Consider the following 21,366-nt stretch of genomic DNA (forward strand, 5'->3'; position numbering starts at 1 on the left):
GAGATGGTAGATGATAACTCTAGAATATAGAGTTATCTTCAACTCTTCTAGACTAATAATTCATGCAAATTTTAAGTGGTTGATAAAAAATTTTGGAGTTTTTGTTATAGTCTTGTCTTTTTGGATGATACTAAGATAAATTTGTTATTTTGATCATTTTATATGTTGAAACACATAACTTTTGCAGTTTCGAAGATGGTTGGTACACTGGAAGGAAAGGCAGTCTTGAAGCTCACTTATTGATGTTCAATGCTATAGCATTTTTATGGCATAAGCCATACAGAAATAGGCTGATGTATTGTCACCTTTGGACTCCCCAAATAGGCTTATTGGACTTTGACAACATTTTTTACCCAACTCAAGAATTGGGTTAGCAAAAATGGATAGTCTGCTAAGGAGGAAGAAGCTCAAATCGTCCACTAGGGTGGAAAAGGCCCAACCATCTATAAAGGTGCCCAAACCATCATCAAAAGACTTGGTAAACATGAAAAATAAGCAAATAAAATCCCTCAAGTAACCATCCACCTTCCCTCCACAATTCAAGCTTTCTATCCCTTAAATTAAGCATGAAGTAAACAACTCATTCAACTTATTTCAAAGCAGTCCACTCATTTTCCTTAAAGCAAGGGTTGGCCACATGGTCAGAGAAATTCAAGACTTCCATTTGCTAAAAATATATTGCCTCAACAAGTAAAAATAGGGTTTAGCTATTCACTCATTTCACTTATCCATCACTCATCATCTCTTCTCCCATTTCCCATTCTTTCACTTCCCATTTGAGAGAGTAACACAAGAGTTTGAGAGGAGCATTTCAGAAGTACTTTTGAGTAGAAAATTTCGGCACCTTAAGGAGCAATTATGGAAACGAGCAAAATAAAAGGAAGGAAGAAAGGAAACACAAATTGTGCTACGGAGAAACACCGGATTTGTCTTCTAGTTTCTTTCCCTTTAATCTTTTTATTTTGTTCTAAATTGGTGAACATGATTGCTAAATATTTTCATGCTTTCAATTTAATTAAACTGGCTTAAATTTGTTGATGTTAGATTGATTTCATTCTCTTATCTTAGATTGTTATTATTCTGTTAATGATGTTATGTGCATTGGTTGCTTATTCATTCAAATAAAAACATGGACATGCTACTCATGCATTGTAAATGTAGGGAAGCAATTGAATTATTTATTTAATCCAAACAAGATTGCAATTAATTGACACAATATTTGAATGGTGCATGTTTGATCATTTAATGATTGAATTAGTAATAATATTAAATAATATTGTTACCTTGCATAACTTTTTTATGATGTTTGCTTATGAAATTGTAAAGTTGATTGAATATAGAAAAATGCTAGAGAAATTTAATAATTAAATGGGATGGCTTCATAACTTATTCATATTGGGTTAATAAATAGCTTAATTGCCATGGTTTTCTTCCGTAACTTCATTAACATTGTTTTAATAGTTCTAAGTTAAAGAACGCAATTAATCTAACTTATTCATATCATAGTAATTAAAACTTGTAAATTGTTGCTTATTATTTTGTGTTTACATTTTCATTTATTTTTATCATACTCGGTAATTTATTTAGGTTAATTAGTCAACTAAAATCACTTTTAATTATTTTTAATCACCAACTTGTCAAGTAATAAATTTCACAATTTTCGCCTATGCAGTCCTTGTGGATACAATATTTTTTACTTACTACTTTATTACTTGTTGACGATTGTATACACTTGCACATCATTCGAATATTTTACAATAGTAGAAGTATAAGAAACATAATAGAATAGTATGTTGATTCAATTATAAAAATTAGAGAATGAGTTTTGAAGAGAGAGGTATAAAAAGAAATAAATATATTAGTCAAGTTAATATTCAACATTAATAAGAAAATAAGAGAAAAGAAAAGTTCTTAAATGAAGAAATCGAGAACATAATAAATCTAGAAGATTGGAAATGTTTGAAGTTAGTGAATTCTTAAGTGGTAAAGGAAACAATTGAAGTGAAAGTTGGAAGCTAAAAAAAACTATAATGTGAAAGAGGCAAACTACGATAAGTTACCTAAACGAGTTTATTGGCAGCTACTGGGCCAATGGATTCTAGAGGATAACTGTAGCAACCCAAAGGTTCTTTAATATATTATGAGCTTAGGTATCTTTGGTCGATCGATGTTTTCTTTTATAAAAGAAAAGACAAAAAAAAATTGTTCAAAGGAATAACTAAAAATAATGTAAGTAATTTAGTTACAAGTGAAGATAAAGAATTTGAAAGTGAAATAATGATAATATGTTGTCGAGGAAAAAGAATAAATAAGAGAAAGAGAGCTTATAATTAAAAAAATTGAATTAGTTCTAAGATGGCTACATAAAAAAGAGTAAAAAAGAAAAATATTGCGATTAATGAAGTTTAAAGTCGTACAAGCATTGGAAAATTTTGATAAAGCAAGTGAGAACTATTAAATGAAAATTTGAAAATATTTAAATGATCAGGAATAGAAGGATAAGTAACTTTGAAAGAGAAAATACTTTTGAAAACACCCTGAGGAAAAAGAGAATCGTCCATTTGGAAAGAAAGGAAAACGAGATTAAGCTTTATAATACCTGTAATAACTTTCATGTGTCAATGTTGAGAATATACTGATATGATTCATTACATGTGATTTCACTGGAAGTTATTGAAATTTTATCAGATTGGCTATTGAGGAAGAACTAGTTCGAATCCTAACTTAAAAAGTAAATGAATTGAGAAATAAGGAAATTTCTTTAGTAAAAGTGTTCTGGAGATATCATAATGTGGGAGAGATAAATATCTACAGTTATTCGAGTTATATAAATTTCGAGGACAATATTTCTTTTAAGGGAGGGAGAAATGTAATATCCTTTAAACCCCTTGAGTTGAAAATGGTGCTAATACAAGATGATACATTTTAGAATTTTTTCCAAGGAAACTAGGTCCCTCACTTTCTTCAAAAAGATCTTTAGTAATGTCAATAATTCTAACTACTTCAACGTTCTCAGAAACCTTCACAACTTTTGACTTATTCTGTAACTTTTGCAGCCATTGGAGCCTTATAAACTTTCGTAGAAGTACCACTACTTTCTCCTTTATTACTTCTATTGTCCCATTTTCGCTCGAGACAAAGAGCATATGAAGACATTCAATCCTTAGGCTCTTCGAATAACCCCAAAAGAATCTTTGTCATTACATTTTCATCCCCATATGGCCAAGCTTCAATGCATGGCTTCACCCCAGCAAGTTGATTTTCGTTAAGAGTATTGAAGTCTGCATCATCAAACATTTTAATGCTATTTTCCATCAAACAAAATTGTCTCACATTTCTCAAGTTATGAACTTGCTCGTATCTTATAGGCAAACTTGTTTGCAACCATTTCAACTGAGCTTCCTCTACTTCGCTCAATGAACGAGGATCCCAAGTACTCCTTTTAGTTGAAGGTCTCACCCAAGCTAAAGGGAAAGGAAAGTTCCGCCACAAATTTGTTCAATCTTGATGTATTTGTCCCTCATCAAACACAAATTACTAGCAGTATCATCAATGATGGCTTTCTTTTCCCTTTGAGTAGTAAACATCATGAATCCCTTTTGATTTGTCTCACTAACAGAGGTTACTCTATATATCCATTGAAAATGTTTACAAAGGCTTCATCTCCATGTAAGTGACAATACAAAAATACACTATCAAGATCCACTAAGAAGAACCTATCAACTGCCCAAGGGCCAATCTATAGGAATTCAACATTTCGACAAAAAATGGATGTAGAGATAAGTGAAAACCTATTTCAAATACATATAGAGGTAGTAGAAACCAACTATTCTCCTTCTTATGGTTTTCCATCTCACTCAGTCGGTGTTTCCCCTCCTTAATCTCAAATTTGTACTTGAAATTATTAAAACAAGTAATCCCCCTACATGATAACAATTTTCGTATCTCCTCTAATGATGTAGAATATACAAACTCTTCACTCTCAATTGAAACACTAATCGATCTTGGAGCCATGTTTGAATTAGGGTAAAATAAAATTAAGAATAGTATAGAGAAAATAGAGACGATACAGACCTATAAATAACAATTGTACTAGATAAATAGACGAGAAAGGAAGTTATATCAGCTATAGGAACAATGATAGAAGAGGCAAACTATAGAAATTAGAAAAGTATAAATATATTATGATAAAATCCCAAACTCTTATGCCTACTTATAAGTTAAAACGAGACCTTTCAACTATTTCAAAACTTATTAAGTATGTTATCACGCGCACATTGTTACTTATACACAAAAAGACGCCTCAATCAGATCCCAACAGGTGTATGTAAACAGTAATAGTGACGACAGTTTCATTAGGAACCCAATAAATACACCGCCACATATCGCGCATTTCTATAAATGTCATCATTAAATATACATACAAAATTTTTCCTGCCATAAGTTCATCACACTTGCAAATTTCAATCACTCAAAATTCAAAATTCAAGTTTCAAATTTCAAATTTCAAAAGTTCAAGAATATCCCTTCACAAAATAATTTTTATCCAATATGTAAATCTCCAACATATTACTATGAATATGTCCAGCAAGATCGCAAAAATCACTTTATAACATTCCCTCGCCTAGGGTGCAATTGTTATACCCTGAATAGCAAACCTTACGGACCTCACAGCATACCCATAGAGGAGCTTGACACGTGTCTCCCAATGGATCCAACGACACTGTGGACCCATAATTAATTTGTGAAATCCAGAGCTAGTTTGTGAACCTCAACTTGGCAAACTTCAAAACAAGATGTCTCCGCTAAGACCATGTAGGAACCACGTGGAGAGCTAGAGTAATTGATTACTAGTCGCTCTAAGATGTCTTATCCTAGGACATTACATCACCATCACTACCAAGAGTGCTAAATCAAACTTCCATGTTAGTGACCTTAGGACACGTGTCTAGATTTGTCACCCATTATAAAAAGCCATGCAAACAGCTCACACACACTCACGCACTCACTCCTTCAAAAACTCTCAGAATCTTCCACAAAAGATCTCTTCTCAACCTCCACCCAACCTTCCTCCATGTAACCACTGTCCTCCTCCCTTGATCACCTTACTAGTTAACAAAATACTTTATTGGGGATGTAATGGTAATTTATAAATTGACCCTTATTAAATAAAAATAATATTCATGTATTTAATACTTTACAGTAAACTTTATTAGTAAGAAATCTTTGGATTAAATATTTAAGAATATTTTAATTGATAATTTTTAAAATTATTATTTTAATTTATAATTTTAATTAAAAAAATTATTACAAATTTGTCTTGCATGTATTTTTTATAAATATGACAGTGCATATACAAAACCATGTATATATATATAACTTGTTTTTGGAATAAATACTATAATGAAATTGAAATTTTGAATCATTATACTGAAAGGGAAAAGAGAGGAAAACAATAAAAAAATAATTATAATATGTTAACAATGTACTATGTAGATGATTAAATATGCATATCGAAAATAAAATCAGAATAAAAAATCTCTTTTTAAGAATTGGTTGAAATAACAAGAGAGTTTTTTTTTTTTTTGATCAACTAACAAGAGAGTTGATAGTAGAAAAGAGGTAATAGTTTCTTCTTCTTTTTTACATTTAATATATTAATACCCTAAATTAAAATAAAATAAGGTTAATTTTGTCTTTAATATCTTTTTAACTTTCACTTTTTTCTTTTTTTATCGTGCGAATTATATTGTTATTTTTATGGGAAAATTAGATTCCAAAAAAAAAACGAAATCAACATACCAAACATTGAAATCACTTCCCAACAAATTAAATTCTCAAAAAATTTATCATTTTCTGTCATACCAAACATTATCGGATTTCATGTATATGTTAAATTTACAATTAGGATGATAACTGGAATCTGTGGTTGGCATTATTTGCGTATACAATTTTCAATATTTTAAACTTAGAAATGTGAATCAAAAGATGAATATACATTTTGTTGTATATTTTGCGAGAAGTTGACTTAGAATTATATTATTCTTGAAGAAATCTTAAAATAGTTAACTATCTTTTTAATATTGTCACATAAATCATTTTGACTTTCATAAAAATAAAACTGATAAGCATGACCATATAATACAATATTCACATTTTAATTGTATTATGCATATTTTATTATCCCATCAATTGTATATACTGATAATGTTGTTAATTGAGTTTGTCTCATAAATCAACTCGACACTAACTCACGATTAATGACAACACCATGATAAATAATTGTATTGTATTTAGTATTCTTAACCTAATGTATTTGTAGGTTTAATTTTCATTTTACTCACAATTTAATCTAATTTTTCATTTTAATATCGTACATAACTCATGTGTTATTATGATTAATGAATTTCAAACCATACATATATTTATTTATTATATATTACTTTTAAACACACATCTATATTCTAAATACGTAATTTCTACACGTTCATGCGTGCGATAAAATTCCTAACATTATTATTATTATTATTATCATTATCAAAGTATAAAAATGAAATGGAAATCAAAGTGGCAAAAAACCAGCTTAGCTCATGTGATTCAAAACCATGGATGATAAATGGAATCTGTATGGTTGACATTTTTGCGTATACAGATTCTAAACTTAAAAATGTGAATCAAATATTCATTTTTCAATACATTACATTTATTTAGTTGGAGATTCCAACTTCAATGTTGAAGAATTTGCAAGAAGTTGACTTGGAATTATATTACTCTTAAATTATAATATTTAAATTAATTAAATAATAATATTAATATTCTTACATAATTCAACTCATTTGACTTTCATAAAAATAAATATAAGCATGACGATATGATATGCTCATTTTTCCTTTAAATTTATATATATAATATTACTTCATTATTTGTTCCAAATGGAACTAAGCATGCCATTTGATATGTTATTTAGATATTAATATTTTATTTTATTTTATTGTTCATTTATTCTTAGAATCTTAGTTACGTTATTTGGATTTAAAGTATCGTCTACTGTTTTTTTTCCTTACATCACACTCATAGATTTGATTGTATAACCTTTTTTTTTTATGTCTTACTAAAATACACACAAAAAAATTTGTGTTTTTAAGTATTTTTATGATTTGGTTTAATTCTGCTCTTAGTTCCTATACTTTTTGTATATTTAAAACGTAATATATTTTATTAATTTCAAGAATATTCCTACTTAAATCCAATTGGTAACACCTGGTTTTCAATTGATCCGAAACTTGAAACAATGAGGACTAAATTGAAAGAGATCACAAGTTGGTGACCTCTATTGAAAGAAAGAAGAAAACTAGAAATTGAATTTGACATGGTTGAGAACCAAACCTAGTTCGGTTAAAATGGAACCAGTCGGTTCCTTAATAGGAGACATAATAATTAGCAATGGATGGTTTTCATAAGGTTGGTAATAGCACGAGAAGGGCTATAAATAACTGGGAAATGACTTCCCAAGGATGAATTCCTTCCTAAATCTATTTCATTTTCTTCCATTCTTTATCTTCTTCGAATAATTTGAAGAAGATTAGGCCATTGAAGGTTCTGCATGGAGTAGACTTAATGAGGATGGAGATGGAAAAGTAGGGAAACCAGTAAGATGGTAAGGTTCTTAGCCCTCTTGTGTACGTAAAAGTTAAAAATGAAGTTATGGATCTTCAGAACTATCTTAAGGATTTTTCATGTTATGAAAGTTTAAACTTTTAAAATGAAATACAAGTTTAACCAGTAGGTTTTTTGTTGTAATGCTTAGTTGCCAAGAGAATGGAAGATCTAGCTTTCGAGAAAGCTAAGCTGTGGAAACGATGAAGCTTCAAGTGAGTTCCAAACTCCAAACTTGTTGTTATGATCTATGTTGTCTAAATATGTCATGTTTGCATAAACATGAATTATGATGATATGTGCATGCATTGTATGATTGTGGGAAAAACCTCTATGGAATAGAGAAATTTAGGAAGGGAAATGTGGAGAGAACATGTTAGTTACCACCACGGGCAAAGCTCCGGGCCTTGTGAAGGGAACACAATGGTGTTCGAATATAAGGTTAGGTGGTGTAAAGGAGATAATAGCAAGAGGATTCGGGAAATCTGTATTATGAAAAAACATTTATCGCGATGGCGGTATCGACTAGTACTTCGATACGACACCATGACGATGGTATATGGCATAAGACCATATATGAAAGACACTATGGCAGTCTAGTATGAGGTACATACTGTAATACCATGGGTGAGAGAAGTCATGACAGTATGGTACAAGGTTAAATTATACAGTGTAAGACCATAGATGAAAGATGTTATGACAGTCATGTATAATAAGTAAGACCATGGATGAAAGACTCCATGGCATCATATGATAGTATGCTAGGATGGCGGATCTAGGTAAGAACATGAATGAAAGACTCTATGACATCCATAGAGATAGTCCGTTGGGACAATAACACAAAACAAGTAGTACGCTGGGACAGTAAACACAGATAAAGTTTGTTGGGACAGTAAACACGAGGTAAATTTGTTAGGAGGCGAGAAATGAGGTGAGAAAGGTGTAAGACCATAGCTCGGCTACGACAACCCATGGAGTCCACTAGCAAACAGACATAAAAAGTCCACCATAACCTCAAGCACGGCGAATAAGCCTGTGCGTCAAGCATGAAAAACAACGTAGGTGGAAGAAGAGCTAAAAGAAAACGTAAGTATGACAAAGAGATCATCAAAAAATCAGCCAATAATAAGGAAAGTGGTAATGATAGATATGAAAGTCGACAAGGCATGGGCAAAGACCCAACAAGAACTAGAAGAAGATAGGTCATGCAAGAGCTGGCCTAATTATGAAAATGTAAGAGGGGAAGCAAACTCGTATAGCCTTATGAATGATGACCTGCCAGGACGATAAGTCAATTGCTCATCACATGGGACAAGTGAGGTCCTAGGTTAGTATTGTGCATAAGGTGGATTACTGGAAGTAATCCCACCACTGTTGTCAATGGGATGGAACAAGGATGGGTTTGTGAGAGTGGCGAGGTCCGCTGTGTGTCAGCATAATACGAAAATATTAATGATGTCATTCAGGACTATGGTATAGAAAAGGGGGAGTCCACTAAGGACTAGTTCGACCGGGAAGGTCCTCCATAGAAGGCATGTCCTAAGAACCCTTAAGAAGAAATGTGAGAAAGATAATATAGAGGAATAGTATGGGAAAACAAGCACACAGCTAAGTAGGTTAAAGGTCAACAAACACCTTTTTATGCGGTGTGTATGAAAGGAAGGAAAGCTACGAAATAAGGATAGGATTCGTTGATATGGTGAGGTATCTAGATTATGGTCAAGTGTAGGGTTCGACAAATAGAAGGGTCTATAGTGAGCTGAGTAACTCATAGGATCAGGTGGAATCCGCCACCCTGATAAAGAACACTCACCTTGAGCAAGCAGTGAGTTAAATTCTGTTTAGATTTGTTTACATTTGTTGCCTTCGTGAGATAGGGTTCGATTATTTATATGTGACCTAGTTAAAGAACTTACTAAGTTCATTTGAACTTACAGTAGTAAGAACTCACTTAGTTCATTTGAACTTACAGTAGTGTGGCTGATGTTTGTAGGATTTAAGGGGTTAATTGAGGACTCAGAGGAGGGACCCAGCCAGATAGTGTTGAAAACAGGAATCGCTGGATGTTTAGAGTCATGCACATAGAAAGGAGTAACCATTGGAGGCTTTGCCCCAGGAATTGTTATGTTGTATCCTGATAGCGCCCTAGAATCTAGGTAATGAGATAGCTAGCCATGGTAAGAGATGTAAGAGTTTCCTTGTAAATAAACAATCGGATTAGAAATAGAAATTTAAGAGACTAGACATTCAGTGGCTTAAGGCTTTAGTTGTAAAAATTATTATTTTTAATTTTCTTATTAGATAGTTTTATTTTTAAACTGCTTATTAGCAGCTGAGTTAGTAAAATTAAAAGTAGGTAAACCCAGACCATTTGTGACATTTCATACCCAGATCCGGCAGACAGGTTAGGCGTAGGGTGTTACAAGTTTAACGGTATCAAAGCATAGGTTTAGTCGGTCCTTTAACCTAGAAGATTAGAAAGAAGTACCCTTATGTGCATAGCGATCGATCTGGCTAAGTCCCTTGAGTCCTCATTATTGTTAAGATATTACATACGGTACGTTAATACATGTACCTAGATTGGCTAACAGAGAGGTAAGTACCAATAATTGAATATGGGGAATATACGTAGAAAGTATAATTAAAAAAATATGGTAGTAGAAATTCCAGTAAATGTATATTGAAAGGAGACCAAAAAACTATAAATAAGGAAATGCAAGTAGATATGTAACACTCTATTTCCAATAAACCTGAAATTTTGAACAATTAAGGGACTAAATTGAAAGAAACCACAAGTTGGTAGCCTCTATTGGAAGAAATAGGAAAGCAGGAAACTAAATTGGACATGGTTAATAACCAAAACTGGTTTGGTTAGAATGGAACCAACAGGTTCCTTAGTGAGAGACATAACATTTAGAGATAGATAGTTCTCCTAAGGTTGGTTTTAGCGCAAAAAGGGCTACAAATAGTTAGGAAATGGCTTCGAGGGATGATTTCCTTCCCGAATCTATTTTATTTTCTCCTGTACTTCATCTTCTTCGATAGCTCGAAGAATGAATAACCACAAAAAGTTTTGCATGGAGTAGACTTCATGAGGGTTCAGCTGAAAGAGTAGGGAAACCAACAAACTGGTAAGGTTCTTAGCCTTTCTATGTACATAAAAGTTAAGAAATAAAGTTATGGATCTTCATAATTGTCTATGAAAATTTAGGCTTTTAAGATAAAGTACAAGTTTAACTAGTAGGTTTTGGTTGTAATGCTTAACTACCAGGAGAGTGGAAGATTTAGCATTCGAGAAGGCTAAACTATTGAAATAATGAAGCTTCAAATAATGAAGCTTCAAGTGAGTTCCTAAAACTCCATAGATGTTATGATTTTATATTGTCTGAGTATGCCAAGGTTGCATAAACATGAAGTATGATGATATGTGCATGCATTGCATGAATGTAGGAAAACCTCAACGGGATAGATGAAGTTAATATAGGAAATGCGAAGTGATCCTATTAGGTATTGCCTTAGGCAAACATTGTGGTGTTCAAGTATCAATGTTAGGTGGTGTAAAAGAGGTAATGGGAGGAGAATTGGGGAAATTTGTATTATGAAAAGGTATTTACCACGAGGATGGTATCGATTAGTCCTTTAGGACGACACCGTGACGATGGTATATGACGTAATATCATAGATGAAAGACATTATGGCAGTCTGGTTTGAGATACGTAGCTTAAGACAATGGATGAAAGTCGCCATGACAGCATGGTATAAGGTAAAATGTATATGGCGTAAGACCATAGATGAAAGGCGCCATGGCGACATGGTACAAAGTATAAGGTATATGATGTAAAACCATAGACGAAAGATGTTATGGCAGTCAAGTATGATGAGTAAAACTGTAACACCTTAAACTTGACCCGATCGTCGGGTTCGAGCTATAGCATGTCACATTCATTGTTGAAGCAACTACGATCAATTCACAGTTATCTTATACAATTTATGTGATATTTATCAAAATTATATACATTCATTAATCATACTAAAGTAAATTTATCTTTCAAATATAGATGCATTTAACAACCATATAACAAATTCATCCTATATATAAATCTATACATATATAATTATATTACTATAAAATATAATATTAAATTAAAGCATCATCAAATTACCACAAAACTTAGCCTATTAGGTACATGTCAAAAATAAATAAATTTGGAAATAAACGAACATAACTGAGACAGGGATTATGTTTGGATGCTTTGGTCGATGCTCGAAAATCTCAAGTTAATATAACATGCACACAAAGAGAACAAATTGTATGTTGAGTACAATGCTCGATGATATTTCTAAAATTTAAATATGTAATATTAATATTAACAAATCTACCCTAAATAAACATGTATATTTCTATGGTATGGAAAAAAGGGGAGTTCACTAAGGACTGGTTCGACTGGAAAGGTCTGCCAAGGAAGGTATGTCCTAAGAACCCTTGGAAGGAAAGTCGGGAAAGCTAATATAGAGGAATAGAATGGGAAAATAGGTATACCTCTAAATAGGTTAGAGGTCAACGAACACCTTGTATGCGGTGTGTGTCAAATGAAGGAAAGACACGAAGTATAGATAGGATTTGTTGAAATTGCGAGGTATTTGGATTACGGTCAAGTGGAGGGTTCGACAAATGGAAGGTCCTATAAGGAGCCGAGTAGCTCATAGGATCGGGTGGATTTCGCCACCCTGATAAGGAACGCTCACCTTGAGCAAGTAGAGAGTTAAATTCTTTATAGATTAGTTTACATTTTTTTCCCTCGTGAGATAGGGTTCAATTGTCTATGTGTGACCTCGTGAAAAAACTCACTAAGTTCATTTGAACTTACAGTAGTGTAGCTAATGTTTGTAGGATTTGCGGGGTTGATTGAGGACTCAGAGGAGAGACCCAGCTGGACAGTATTGAGATCAGGAATCGTTGGATGTTTAGAGTCATGCACATATAAAGAAGTAACCATTGGAGGCTTCACCCCAGGAATTGTTATGTTGTATCCTGATAATGCCTTAGAATCTAGGTAATGGGATAGTTAGCCATGATAAGAGATGTAAGAGTTTCCTTATAAATAAACAATCAGATTAGATATAAAAATTTAAGAAATTAAGCATTTAGTGGCTTAAGGCTTTAATTTTAAAAATTATTATTTTTTATTTTATTATTAGATTGTTTTATTTTTAGACTGTTTATTAGCAGCTGAGTTAGCAAAATTAAGAATAGGTGAACCCAGACCATTTGTAACGCTTCATACCCGAATTCAACGGACGGGTCGGGCATGGGGTGTTACATAATACAATCAATTTTATATATGAATTGTATTTTAAAATATATTTTAATAAAAATTGAAGAAAATTTTATCAAAATTTTTAATATTTTAAATTACATTAATTTTTAGTACATTGCTAGTGTTACTGATAGCATGTTTATTTAAATCCACTCCCTATTTAATGTTTGAAGTAAGCTTCCTTCATGTATCATCATGCACATGCTCTTTTTATTTTGTACTAAAGTTCTTTCAAATGGTCAAACACTTGACAATAGTTCTTAATATATTGGTCTAGAGATAAATAACTTGTCTTCAGGTAATTTTTTTTGAAATAGTTAGAAATATTATTTAAATTATTATTTAATTGAAATAACATTATTTTTAACTATTTAAATCATTTGAAAAAAAATTATTCAAATTTATCACCTAAAAGGATCTATCAATTATAAATTTGAATTGATAGAGTTATAAAACAATTACCTAGGTAGTATCCTTCCAAGAGACAATAATCCAATATTCAAGCTCTAATCAATATAATTTATAAAATTTTAAAAATATTAAAATATCTAATCTCTTTTAAAAAAATTAGTATATTTTTATATTTTATATTGTTTTTGTAACAATCTGATTTTTCAGTGGTGTCGAAAACAGTGGTTTCGAGACCACAAATCCGGTGAGTAAGTTCGCAAATGTTATTTAATATTTACGAGCCAAATATGGTTTTAAAAAGGTTTTTGATTTGGTAATTTATGTTTTATAACGATTTATTATATCCAAGTGGTAAGACCGTAATGTCAAGTGGTTTTAGAAAATGACATATCAAGACCTCGTTTCTATAAACCGAGCCATAAATATTTTTATAAATATTTACGGAGTGTCATTAAGGTGGTATTAAAGTTTCATTGAAAAATTTTAACGTGTCGATAGTTAATTAATTAAAAATGACTAAATCGTAAAAGATGTAAAATTTAGTCACTATTTAATTTGAGTGGTTCAATGGTTTATTGAATAAGAAAAAGGGACTTAAATGGTAATTAGACCATTCAAGGGTTGGTGGACGTTAGTGGGCTTTTAAATTGTTAAAGTTTGATTATATTTATAAGGGTAAAATAGTAAATTATTATATATGTATAATATAACAAAAACATGATAAAAACTCATTATCATCTTCTTCATTTTAAAAGCCACCACTGAAACCCTAAAGAAGAAAAAATACTCGGCCAACTTTGGTTTCGTGATTTGGTAAGCAAATTTTGTCTGTTTTTAATAATTTTTATGTTTTGAGATCGTTGCAACTAGTTCCAACTAATCCGTACCTTCGTTTCTAATTCTGTTAAAAATTTTAGAAGTTGTCATTGATAAATATTAGATGTTTTTTTTATGAATAACATGAATTTGGAGCTTTGATTGTGTTGTGTGATGATTTTATGAAGTGATTTTTTGTTAAATATTGACTTCAGGATTAAATTGTAAAAATGTAAAAATATTAGGTTTGATAGTGAATTTTAGGTTTATTAGGGCTGTATAAGGGCATATAATATTTGGATAGATTATTGATTTGATAAAATTAGTTAATTTGATAGATTAACTAATTAAGGGATTAAATTGTAAAAACTGTAAAAGTTTAGGGTAATTATGTAAATTTGAAAAATAAAAGGGTATTGATTGTAAAATGGATTGGAAATGAAATATATGCTAATAAATGAGTAATTTTATATTTTAGATTAAGATCCCGTGGATACTTGTGGAAAATGAAAAATAGCGAAATAGTTCCTGAACTTCTGCAATTACTACAATTCAGTCCAGGTAAGTTCGTATGGTTAAAATTTAACAGTTGTATAAATTTATGATTTTTATTATGTATATATTCTATTTTTGGAAATGAATTATTGTTTGAATTATAATATTGAATTGGATATTCGGTTTGAATTGAACGCGAGATTTGAGTACATTCGTGATTTGGTGTATGATAGGGGTTTGGAGTGGAGCTGGTATTGGAAGGAGATATCGGCATTTTACTCAAGTAAACTGGGGTTCAGCATTTGTTGCGAGCTCTCGTATTTTACTTTCTATTTGGCGTAATTGGGTGGATCAACTCTTACAAGCTCCTGTTCAGCTCTTACGAGCTTCTATTCAGCTCTTATGAGTTTTTGTTCACCTTTCGAGCTTCTGTTGGCGTATTCAGGAGGACCAGCTCTTATGAGCTTCTGTTGACGATGTACTCTTATCCGTAAGTCGTTCTTCGAATGGAAAAATCTTGGTAAGGTGATTTATTTAATAAATTTGAAAGATACATGTTATTTATATTTGTATTGATTTGAATACGGATGTATTTATCGATTGAGGTTATGAATGACAGGGAGTTGTCGTGGATGATTTTTTATTATTATTTGATTTATTATAGTTAGTTCGGTAAGATTTTTGTTTATCTCGTTGAACTTACTAAGCTCCATTAAGCTTACTTGTGTTGTTTAATGTCATTGTAGATTTTTGGAAGGTTGGACGATCGGTTCAGCACTCAAGTCACACTATCCAATTTATCTCGGTAGTTTTTGAAACGTTAAATTTGGATTATATGGCATATATAGGCTCTTGTGCTATTTTGGTTAATGTTTGGCTTATGTAAATGTTATGATTGATATTTTGTGCAAAGAACCAATTTGCAAAGGGTATGAGAATGAGGTACAGTTGTTATGCTAGTATGTCTAGCTTACATATATTTGATTTGTTGTGGTTGTAATAATTTTGATAGGTATTTTGATTTGGTATTGCTTGAATGAGTTGATGAATATTGATATAATGACGTATTTGTTCTTTTACTAATTTTATATGTTTAAACAAAACAACTAAAAATGAAATGGTTAAGGATCCAACCAAAATAGATAATAATTTATAGATATATTTCTAATATTATGTTTTTCTTTCATTTACATCCTATCCTATGCATTGATGGAGGATGGGTACATGACTTTGGTCTCTTAAAATTGATTTTTTTTTCATATAGGTAAAATGCTATTTTTTTTACTTTAGCCCTGGGATATAACATGGTCTAATATTATTGATAATAAAGTATATTTAATTTATTCTCAACTTCTTTATAAATTCATACAAGTCACCATTAATCAATGAATATAATACATGTAATAACAAAACTCCCAATTTTGTTCTAATGAAATGAAAATTTTCTTATATGTGTGGACCAATTTTGCCAATGAAATTTCAAAAAATAGAAAAATTCAATGAAGAATTATTTAATAAAGTAATGATATAATATAATATCTTTACGCATAATTAACGCAAAAAATTAAAATATATATATTTAAACATAATTAATAAAATATTTTAAACAGCATATTTAAATGCACATAAATATTTTAAAAAGTATATATTTTTAGTTTTTAATTGGATGAAAGTTAATTACGAATATTAATAGTTAACTATAAATTTTCATTAAATCAACTCTAAAAACAATGTTACCCTAGTAAAACATATAATTTTTGTTAAATATAAATATCACATTAGACAAAAAAAAATATCAATCGAACTTAATTATCAGATTACATATTAAACCTTAAAATGAAAACCCAAAATCAAAATTAACGAATAAACAAAATTAGTAGCTAGGTAGCAATTTCACAATTTAAGGACACTATGTCTAGAATTTTTCCTAAAATACTATTATACAAAGTTTTAATTAACATAAATAATTAAATGTTAATTACATTTTTATTTCAAAATTATTAAAATTTCCACCAACAATGAAATAATTTTTTTTATTCCATCTCGAAATATATTTATGAAGATTTATTCAATCATGTATTATAATAAAATTTACCAATTTTACACAAATGCAAACAAAATTTTCAATAAAAGAGGAAAAGGAAGAATATTCCATATGTATACATATTATTTATATAAAAGCACACAAAATGTGAATGGAAAAGTCTTACTTTTGCACAAAGTCTTTCTATATAAACATCAACCACTATTCCATGCTCTGCCTATAACTCTCTTTCCCTCTCATTTCCGCTCATCTTCCTTCTTTCAACCTAGGCCAATGTCTACTTGTTCACAGGACTTAGCTCCGCTCCTCGGCGTCAACGGCACCGGCGCCGCCGACTACATATGCGGCAAGTTCAGTGATGCTTCTTATGCCGTCGACAACACTTACCTTCTCTTCTCAGCCTACCTCGTCTTCTCCATGCAACTCGGCTTTGCTATGCTCTGTGCTGGCTCAGTCCGAGCCAAAAACACCATGAACATCATGTTAACCAACGTCCTCGACGCTGCCACCGGTGGTCTTTTTTATTACCTTTTTGGGTTCGCCTTTGCCTTTGGGTCCCCTTCCAATGGCTTCATCGGCCGCCATAACTTTGCTTTAGAATCCATCCCTTCTTCTTTGTTTGATTATAGCAATTTCCTATATCAATGGGCTTTTGCTATTGCAGCTGCTGGTATTACCAGTGGCTCCATTGCAGAAAGAACCCAATTCGTTGCTTATCTTATTTACTCGTCTTTCTTGACTGGATTTGTTTACCCCGTTGTTTCGCATTGGTTTTGGGCGGCTGATGGTTGGGCTAGTGCTTTAAGAACAGATGATTTCCTTTTTGGCTCCGGTGTTATTGATTTCGCCGGCTCTGGTGTTGTTCATATCGTCGGTGGTGTCGCCGGTTTATGGGGTGCGCTTATTGAAGGACCAAGAATCGGAAGGTTTGATCATTCGGGTAGATCGGTGGCTTTGCGTGGTCATAGTGCGACGCTTGTTGTTCTTGGTACTTTCATGCTTTGGTTCGGTTGGTATGGATTCAACCCCGGTTCGTTTAACAAAATCTCGAGTTTTTACACTTCCGGTAACTATTATGGTCAGTGGAGTGCGGTGGGAAGAACGGCGGTGACCACCACTTTAGCCGGATGTACAGCGGCGTTGACTACCCTTTTTGGTAAAAGGATTTTGACTGGCCATTGGAACGTCACCGATGTTTGCAACGGCTTACTCGGTGGTTTCGCCGCCATCACATCAGGCTGCTCGGTGGTTGAACCATGGGCCGCTATCATCTGCGGCTTCGTCGCTGCTCTAGTCTTAATCGGATGCAACAAACTAGCCGAGAAAGTCAAGTACGACGACCCCTTGGAGGCTGCCCAATTGCACGGTGGATGCGGCGCTTGGGGTGTCCTTTTCACAGGTTTGTTCGCGTCTGAAAAGCTCGTGAAACAAGTTTACCCCGACAGGCCAGCCAAGTACGGGCTGTTCATGGGCGGCGGAGGGAAGCTGTTCGCGGCGCAGATCATCCAGATTCTGGTTATCGTCGGGTGGGTGAGTGCCACAATGGGAACCCTGTTCTATTTCCTTCACAAATTCGGGCTTTTAAGAATCTCAGTCGAAGATGAAATGGCTGGCATGGACTTAACCAGGCATGGTGGACTTGCTTATGTTTATCATGATGAAGATGAATCCCAAAAAAATGGCATCCAAATGAGGAAAATTGAAAGCTTCCCAACTCCTCCTTCAGTCTAAATTTTGTTTTTTTATCAAATCCAAAATTGTTAAGAATATTTTATCATATTGGGTAGATTATCTTTTTATATATGTATATGAATTCCTTGAGATTTGTGTGAGATAATTAATCTTCCTTGGTAGGTAGGTGGGTGGGTGAGTTTCATGTTATTTTTCTATGTAAGCTTGAAAAATGGGACTTGTTCTTAATTGGAATATTGATGTTAGCTTTGGTGGTGAAGAACCTTCTTTTTGTTTTTACTTTTCAAAACACTTTTTTTATCTTCAGTGGAAAAAAAATGTGATTTCACTGAATTTTCATAGGATTCATGTGATAAAAAATTTTTATTTTTGAACTTATCTTAATTTTATTATAAATTATTATTATATTTGATACAATATTTATCGCATTCAAACCTAAGCAATCTTGTTAATTGTGATAACATTGACCTAGAATCTTGGAGCAAGTGGACCCTTTTTCAATCACCTTTTCTTTGTTTGCTTCTTTTCTTTATTTTTTCTAATCACATGGGAAAAAATTGGATTGGAAATCTATGGATGAGAAAACTAAGCAGTCCCTTCATAATTAGGGCTAATTAATTTCATTTATTTCCTAATTTACATCTTACAAAACCCAAAAACCCTAAAAAACAAATTTTTATTTAACTTTTAAATAAAATTATGATACAAAAATATATATTAGTGAATACATTGAAGACCACTCGTTATCCTATCAATTCATGGTGAAGCTAGTTGCTGTTTCACATTGGCAGAGAGACAAACAACTGGAACACAATTTAGTTTGGGCATAAAGTCAAGGATTTTTGTTTTCTAATGAGACAGCTAAGATATGTATATGAGACATGGGTTTAGATTGTCATACATGTATAAATAATGAATTGCTATAAATTTATTAAATTATATATTTTTATTTTTATATTTTTCTAATTTCAAAATTTTAATTCTTTCATTAAATTAACTTGTATCATCTTTAGAATCTTATATGAAAAACATATTATGATGCAGTAGTACCATGTTAGTTTATTATTTTCGCATAATTCTCTCTCTTACTATGTATCTACTGAGAAGCCTTGAAGTCGAATGTGAAATTGACTCAAGCAAGTCGGTTTTTCTGTTTGTCCCCATCAATATAATCGAAACGTATTGCAAACTCGACTTTTAAAACTAGTTCAAATCTAATTAATTTTTTAATATTCAAAATCAAACTATTCGAGCTCGAATTAATCTGGTAATCAATATTATTTTTTTAATTAATGGGAAATTGAATGGTAAATGGTTACATTTAAGGCTTGGTGGTCAAAAGTTCAGGCTTGAAACTAAAGCAAAAGCAGACAAGTAAGTGGTTTTGGTGCACATCAATGTCATCAATGGTTTTTGTTTTTGTTTTAAGGGTTGGAAGTCTTTTGTTGACCCTATATATATATATATATATTCCTTTTATTTTTTATTATATTATAGAAATTTTAAACAAATCCCCAAGTGAAGAAAAAGTAAAATTAATTAACATTTTTGTCACATGGAAGTGGGCTTAGCTAATAGAAGGAAAAATAAAATAGCATTCACACTTCAAATTCCACAAGTAGAATACTAAACACTTGATAGTGAACCTTTTGTGGCTTTTATCTACAAAGGTCACCCTTTTTTTGTTTTATTCAATCTAAGAAATTTCATTGAATGGATGATAAAAGAGTTCACAATTTGCCTAAACATAAAAAACAACAAAAACTTTTTAATTTTTCATTGAGTGGGTGATATGAAGAAAAGGAGTGACTTTGGGATGATGTGAATGGTAGGACTATAATTTTTCACTATATTATTTTTATAATTTTTTAAAAAATTTAAAGTAATTTCCTTCCTCTAGTGTCAGGTCTGTTGCTGATATTTTTGTCGTTATAGGCAAAACAATAAAATGAGATTTTAGATTCCTTAAAAGTTAGAGAAAATTTCTTTTAGGTCCCTTAAAACTAGGGGTGCTCAGTCGGTTAATCGACCGGTTAACCGACCCGAAATAACATTAACCGAATTAACCGACCTTTCAAAATTTTTAACCGTTAACCGAACCGAATTTTTTTGGTTAATTTGGTCGGTTAACCGAATTAACCAAAAATTATATGTTTTTTTTTATTTTTGGTTAAAAATTAACCGAATTACCCGAATTAACTGAATTGAATCACTACATAATTAAAAACAGTACATAAGTCTTTGAATCACTAACATTACATAAGTCTTGAAATTAAATTATTTTTATTTATTAAATTATTTGTAATTTTTATGATTGGGTTGGGTTGGATACTTGAGTTTGGATTAAGTTTAGGTGAATACTGGGCCTATTTATATATTATAATTTTATTTATTAATTTTTTCGGTTAAACTAAAAAGATTTGGTTAACCGACCGGTTCCGAACTGAATTAACCGTTAACCGAAAAATTAAAAAATAATTAACCGACCCCCTACTGAAAAAATTCGATTAATCGACCCATTAATCGAATTCGGTCGGTTAACCGAATTTTTTCGGTTTTACCCTAATTTTGCACACCCCTACTTAAAACTTGGTAAAAAAAATTTTTGGGGCCCCTTAAAAGTTGATAAAAATTTATTTAAGACCCTTAAAAATTAAAAAATAATATTTTAAACCCTTTTTAGCCTTAGGCGCTAGGTAGCTGCACATTCAGACGACACCCAGGACTGAGCCTATCTAATTTCGATATTGGATCAAGTGACGAGAAGTTTGATTTTCCTTCAAGGGTTTCGAGTTTTAGCATTGTAGATAAAAAAAAAAAGTGTATGGAGATCTTTGCTCCTTGTGTAAAAGGTCTAAAATGGAATCATAATTGGCAGGAGTGAAGATAGAAAAGGGTATACAGTGATTTTGACCCACCAAAAATGATAAATTT

At 31.8% G+C, this 21,366-nt stretch overlaps 1 protein-coding gene across 1 annotated transcript; it reads left to right on the top strand.

Moving 5' to 3' along the window:
- The first annotated feature begins 16,799 nt into the window (after positions 1-16,799).
- Positions 16,800-18,691, top strand: LOC107932152 (ammonium transporter 1 member 1). Its single transcript, XM_016864101.2, has one exon. It carries the CDS (start codon positions 16,852-16,854, stop codon positions 18,469-18,471), a length of 1,620 nt encoding a protein of 539 aa, XP_016719590.2. The 5' UTR covers positions 16,800-16,851; the 3' UTR covers positions 18,472-18,691.
- The last annotated feature ends 2,675 nt before the right edge of the window (positions 18,692-21,366 follow it).

Source organism: Gossypium hirsutum, chromosome D02, assembly GCF_007990345.1.
Source record: "Gossypium hirsutum isolate 1008001.06 chromosome D02, Gossypium_hirsutum_v2.1, whole genome shotgun sequence".
Classification (NCBI taxonomy): Eukaryota; Viridiplantae; Streptophyta; class Magnoliopsida; order Malvales; family Malvaceae; genus Gossypium; species Gossypium hirsutum.

Bases quoted from the DNA above. Each gene is read 5' to 3' on its own strand.
- LOC107932152 (XM_016864101.2), top strand. From the start codon at position 16,852: ATGTATACATATTATTTATATAAAAGCACACAAAATGTGAATGGAAAA.